At 32.1% G+C, this 7013-nt stretch overlaps 1 protein-coding gene across 1 annotated transcript; it reads left to right on the forward strand.

The window, feature by feature from the left end:
- The first annotated feature begins 4626 nt into the window (after nt 1-4626).
- LOC133678233 (membrane-associated kinase regulator 5) lies at nt 4627-6498 on the forward strand. Its single transcript, XM_062100490.1, has 2 exons — nt 4627-5952; nt 6053-6498. The coding sequence occupies exons 1-2, from the start codon at nt 4950-4952 to the stop codon at nt 6133-6135; spliced, it is 1086 nt and encodes a 361-aa protein (XP_061956474.1). The 5' UTR covers nt 4627-4949; the 3' UTR covers nt 6136-6498.
- The last annotated feature ends 515 nt before the right edge of the window (nt 6499-7013 follow it).

A 7013-nucleotide genomic window follows, 5' to 3' on the forward strand; every position in this document is an offset into this window, starting at 1 on the left:
ATTGACAAATTAATATTGTTTGTAAAATCTGTTTGTAAACTCGTCGATAAGTTATTCTGTTCTCTCTGGCACTGTTCATTATGTTAATTATAGAAGGTGTCACCGACAGATTAATTCTGTCGGTATATTCCAATTGCACTTTTAACTATTGTTCTTTATAGAAGAAATCACTGACAGATTGAAAAATCGTTGGTGATATTTGAGGGGATTTCTAAAATTTCTTGATTAAATTTAAAATTTAAATTAAATATTACAAACAGAATCATCGACGGATTGAAAAGTCGTCGGTGATATTTGGGGGGTTTCTAAAAGTTTTTGATTAAATTGAAATTTTAAATTAAATATTATAGATAGAATCACCAATGAAATGATTAAAAATATTAATATTTAATTATTTATTAGTAAAATACTTCAATTAAAATACAAGAATCTCTCATTTCATAACAAATGCACCTTTTCTTTTTTTTTCTTCTTCCTCTTCCATAAAAAAACATCAACATCATTTTTTTTTCTCTTTTCTCTTCTCCTCCACGCGCAAGTATATATTCTACTCTTTTCTCAGTTTGTTTTGAAGAACCTTGCCACCACCTTCAACCTTTCCTCTTTTCTTTTTTAAATCCTAACCCTAACCCTAAAATTTAATTTTAAAAAATTCAACCCGGTATAAAAAAAAAACAAATCCTCACTAGATTCCCACTATAATTCATAATGGCATGTTTCCTTCTCAATATCAGACACCTCTCTCTCAACAACTTTGATTCATCGAATTCTCTCGACAACCTTGACGAGGTGGAAAGGGAAATTAAGTTCTAAATTTTTGTCTCTAGAAAGTAACAAGTCAAATGAACACCGGCGAACCATGAAAGGATACGATCTTGTGCATGGCTTTCAAAGAAATATTTCTTTCATTGCTAGACAAGAAAGATCTATTCCTTTCATTTTAGACAAGGAGAAGAGTTTCAAAAGTACTCCATGAGAGTTCCCCATTTATACCCTCTTTCTGGTTTGGGGCATGGTGTTGATTATCTCCTCTTATACTTTCATATACCATGAGCTTGGTTTTCCTTAGCCAGATATATACGCCAACCATCCCTCTTTTTCTCTCTTGTCAAATCGTCGGTGATCAATCTAATCCCATGCTGGTGAAAAGGGCTGATCAAAGCTTGAGGATCTAACATCCCACGATGCCCATCCTGTGAAAGTCCGAGCACCAGGCCTAGAAATTGTTGATTTTTTAGCAATTTAGCAAAACCTCAAGATCAATGGTTCTTCTTGATGCAACAACCACTGACTTGTTTTTCCATTAGATTTATTCCTTAGTTCTCCCGTCACTTGGTTTGGTGAAGAGAGGGAGGGGGGTGAATGGGAAACATACGCAGGGTTGTTTTTCTATCAAATAATTCTTCAAGGATCAGGCGAGGTACAAATTTCAGCTAGTAAAAAATAAAGTTTTTTTTTTTTATAAACGTACCAATAAATTTTTTTTACATGGAATAAATGTTTTTAAAAATATTCTGAGTTTCATTAAAAGATTGCAACAAAAAAACTCTTTAAGATGGAAATCTCATTCATGTATAATTTAAATTAAAATTTCATGTTAAATAATTTATATTAGAAATTAAATTTAAACAAATCTTAACCTAAAAAGTAAGGGAACTCTACTTCTAATTTAATCTCAAATATATCTATTAATCATGCTTTAATAAATTTTCTGACATTCTAGTTATAATTATTAAACTTAGATCGATTAGTGGCTGAATTAATTTAGATAAGATGAAAGATAGATAAGATAAAAGATTGATAAAAGCAAAAAAAGATAAATCTGATCGACCCGTGACTCGGGCAACCCAATAAAAACCTTTTTTTTTAATGTGTTTTTTTCCTAATCAAAAACCTCATTTTTCATATTTTTTTTGTTTTCAAAGTTTACTATATAAATATTAGAAGAATATTTTATTTTTTTAATATGAGATTTGAAACCCTATAGTATGTATACTTTATATTCACAAGAAAAAAGTTATGTGTTTTTAATATGGGATAAAAAAATTTTTTGGTTTAAATTCTTCAATTTAAAAAAATAATATAATATTTTTTTAACGTATAATAAAAAATATTTTAAAATAAATTTTAAAATTTTATTATTTATAATATATATTGCTTATATTCACCTGAATTGTTTAGAATGCTGTCAGTTCATAAATGAACACGTACTAAAAGGGGATTAAGAGTAAGAGAAGAATTTTATTATTATTATTTTAATTGAAGAACTATTTCGATGGGCTAAAATCCAACTCGAAAATTTACCAGTCCAAGACACTGGTCCGTCGCGGTTAGGAATTGATTCAGATTAAAATAATATTTGATTTAAAAACCATATTATTATAATAAAAAATAATTGTTTTAAAAGACGTAGCCCCTGCTAGACTCTGAATCATTGAATCAGAAAATTGGAACCGATGACCGGTCTGATATTATAACAATGACTTCATCTTCTGCCAGGAACAGATGAATTCAATTTCCCCAGAGATCCAGCCATCATTACAGTATCAACAATAGCTACAAATCATGGTCTGTAATTACTTGCACCTATTTACCACATGATTTCTTGGCTTTTGTCATTACTCAATGTTATTTTTTTTTATAAAGACATATCATATTAACAAATCAAAATAATTTAAAAATATAAAAAATTAATTTTTTTTTTGAAACATTGCTTATAACTGCGCGCAATCCAAATCAAAATGTTTCTCTTGAGCTCGAGCTATTTTGTTTTGCATTGCTAATGTAAGGGGTTTTTTTCTTCTTCTTTTTACTTTTGTAATGGTTGTCAAAGAACACTATGGCAGGAAACCGATGACCGGTTTGATATTATAAAATATAATTTATATTATTTTTTAATATATTTTTTTAAATAAAAATTTTTAAACTTGAAATTTATACAGGTTTGTACTTGATTTTTATTAAATAAATAGGATAGTAAAATTTAAACTTGTGACCACTTGGTTATCAAGACTCTGATACCATGTCAAAGAACAATCTCAACCCAATAACTTAAACTGTTAGATAAGGTTTCAAGATATAATTTATATTATTCTTTAACAGTGGTTACGGTTGAAATTTTTTTTGTTTAGAAGTATATTAAAATAAAATTATTTTATTTTTTAAAAATTATTTTTAATATTAGCATATTAAATCAATTTGAAAATATAAAAAAATTAATTTTAAATAAAAAAAATTAAAATTAAAAAAACAAATCGATTTCCAAACAGGGCGAATCAACCAAAAAAGGAGTAAAGATTTATATTTTTTTATTTTTAATTTTAATGTTAGAAGGTTATGTAAAAATATTTTAAAAAATATCAATTTAATATTAAAAAAAAAACAAATGTATTCTTAAAAAAAAAACAAAAAAGAATGACTTTGCCTTGTAAAAAGAACCCATTTTTCTGAGGTAGCAGATCTTTTGAGGCTCCCTCTCTGCAAAAGTAAAGGAGTCCTCTGTCATGTTTTACCAAATGTAACATGACCCTACGCTTTCCTCTTCTTTTCGGAGTCTTTTCTTTTTGGCCTTTTTCTCTTTCATTTTGCTTTCCCTTCTCTTTTTGGAAGTTTCCCATCACCCTCCTCCTCCTCCTCCTCCTCCTCCTCCTCCTTTGCAGCCATGACCATGATCCCTCGCCAAGGAAAAGAGACCTATATATATATATATATATATATATATATATATATATATATATATATATAATTGGCACCATAAAATATAATTAATTTGTGATAAAAAAAAAAGGGTCAATAAGGCTCGAACCTGATTATTTAATCACTTCACCTCTCGTATTTTATTAGATATATGAAACTTTCTAATGTGTGTCGTCTATGGTGGAGTTTTGACGAGAGTAACATGTTCAATGAGCCATGCTTAGACTTTACAATATAAAAAATACAATGCCAAACAAACATCTAATTTAAAATTTCATTACTAAATATTTTTTTAAAGCAGTTTGTCTCTATAAAAGATTTATAATTCCTTAAATAAATCTAAAAACTAAAATAATAAAATATAAAACCCAAAATTAAATGAAAAAACAATAAAATTCTAAATAAACTAGAAAGTCTGAAAATAAAAAAAAATAAAAAAACTAGCACGAACAATATCTTAAAGACCTAATTTGAAGGTCTTTCTAATGTCAGCTTCTTATAATCATCTGTTTTTCATATACAAAACTAGATCTGTATAATCTCTCAGTAAAATTTAAAAAAAAAACCCAACAATTAAATTTAAAATTATGGTATTTTTGTCACACCGATCAATTTGCGCCATCAAGATTTTGCAAGAGCTTAGTTCTATCCATAGGCACACAAATTTTCCTACAAAACTATTCACGTGGCCTAATTGAGACTACAGATTCGTAATTGACTGATGATGACCGATGGTTGAACAGAAAAAGAGATAGAAGACCAAAAATAAGACAAAATCAAGAGAAATGGAGCTAGCCAGATTCACCATTAACACCTTGAAGTTGCAGACACTCTGCCATGAACAATCAGAGTCTCTTTTGCATGAGAGGTCATGGTTGCTGTTAAAAAGCTTTCACGTAAATAAAAAACAACCAAAGGTACAAACATTATGGTCCAAGTTCCAAAAGCAACCTGACTTATGACCAATCTCTCTTGTAAAAGCAGGAAAAAAGAAAAGCAAAATTAACCTGACCTCACTTACCCGCTCTCTGCTTTACCCTCTGCAAATACCATTTTCATGCTGCGATAACAAACAACAAAATCCTAAAACGAAGTGCAAAAGCTCGCTATTTTTTATCTCATGGCCAAAACCCCCCACGTTCCATCTCTCCCTCTCTAACCTACTATAAAACCCGGCCTCTAAACCCTAAAATAAACCAACAGCAAACAAACCCTTCTCAAAGCTCGCCCATCTTTTCATTTTCTTTCAAAGTATGGAAGCTCTCTACTTCCTCAGGTTCTGGAGACCCACCACCAACTCCCACAAAGAAAACCGGCCCTCTAGTGGAAGCAGTGATGACACCACCGAGATCCCTTTCACAGATTGTGAATTTGAGGAGGGAGAAGACTCGTTCTTTGAATTGGAACTTACTGTGCCTGACTTTGACACCAGTAAAAGCAGCAGCAGCAGCAGCAGCAACACCACCAGCATAAAAAACTACCACCCACTAGACAAGGAAAGCAACATCTTTGACTCTAAACAAGCACCTCCCCTCAATTTAGCCCACAAAGAGAGCAACTCCCCCCAGCATATATTTCATCCACCAACCCTTTCAACTGATCATCTCCTTTCGAAGAGAAAAATCCTCCCTATTGAACCCATTTCATTCAAACCTCAGTCTCCAATCTCCCTACTCAAATCAGCTCCAAGGTTTAAGATCCTCATGTTCAAGAAATCAAAGTCAATGCCATCGCAGAAAACAGAGAAAACAGGGGCGACAGAGTACTTGAAAGCAAATAACAAGAAGCATGAAAGCAACAAGCTTTTCACTGTCAAGTTCAAGCTTGAAGAGGTCACAAATATTTCTTTCTTCACCAAACAGAACAGCTTGAGAAAGCAGATCCCTCATGAATCCGATGGCAATGATACATCAAAGCGATTCTCAAAGGAAATGATACAGAAGTACTTGAAGCTAATCAAACCATTATACATCAAGGTTTCCAAGAAGCATAGTGAGAAGATGAAATTCTCCAGTGAGTTATCAGTCGGGTCTCCGTCATCTTCTCCGGCAACGGTGCCGGCGAAGGAGAAACAGGGGAGTTTTCCGGCAGGGATCAGAGTGGTTTCTAGGCATCTTGGAAAAAGCAAATCAGCTTCAGCGACGACAGGAGTTTCTCCTCCAGTTGCGAGTAGGAGAGATGATTCTCTGCTGCTACAACATGATGGGATTCAAAGTGCCATCCTGCATTGCAAGAAATCTTTCAATTCTTCAAGAGGTAATAAACTAATATAGCCCTTTTTTTCATTTGTGTTCTTTTATTTTTTGTTTTTTAAATTATGATCAAAATATTGACTTTTTATATGTTATTTTTTCAGATTCTTCTTTAATGTCAAGATTCGTAAGTGACCCTTCGCACGAGAAATCAATGTCTTCACCAAGGATTTCATCAAGTGAATAGGATGGAATGAATTAAGCTCTGTTTCTTGGAATTCAAGAGGAGCACAAGCGGGAAATATACAAAGAAAAGAAATTTTATAGGGTTTTTTTCATGTTTTATCATGTAAAGGAAAAGAAACGGAAAGAATTAGAGAGAGCTGGTAGCTTTTGTTAATAGGGTTTATTCCAGCTGCTGTTGATGTTGTTGCCTGTAGAGTGATGGTTCATCATGGGAAAACTTGAAAGAAAGTCTGAAACTGGATCTTACGTTGTATCTAATCTTATTTTGATACCTCAAGCATTGTGCTAGCTAGTCCTCCATGTCAAAAATGTAATCATATCTGGATTTGATAACTGAAATGACTTTGAGTGGTTTGCAAGAAAACTTATTTTTCTTCCATTGCTTGTTGGAGTGTTTTCCACATTGGATAACAGAACGAGATGAAAATGTTCAGCATAGTTCCTTACTAATTTTCCCAGAAAAAATCTAGCCGTCTAATTCATTTAGAAAGTTGTTTTAGCAACTAATTTGTTTTGATGAATATTTTAAATGGCCCAAAACCAAATCATCCAAGCAGTAATTGAGATTGAGGAACTAGCAGGGAATAACAGTATATATTATTCATGGGATCATTGCTTAAGCTGAGGCTTCTCTCCATCAAGTTCAAAATTTCTGTGTGGGGCAACTTGTTTGGTGGTTGATCATTGATGTGGGCAACTTGTAGATCATTGATTGATCACCATTACCAAGATGCTTTTTAACTAGAGAGGTCCCAGAACTATCTGATTAACTAAATTGGGTTTAAGAATGATGACAGCACCAAAGATTCTTGTCTTGTTTGCTCTAACGAGTGCAGGTAAATAGTGAGTTGGGGCCTTGAGGGGTCATATTACCTTGCA

Source organism: Populus nigra, chromosome 18 (genome assembly GCF_951802175.1).
Source record: "Populus nigra chromosome 18, ddPopNigr1.1, whole genome shotgun sequence".
NCBI lineage: Eukaryota > Viridiplantae > Streptophyta > Magnoliopsida > Malpighiales > Salicaceae > Populus > Populus nigra.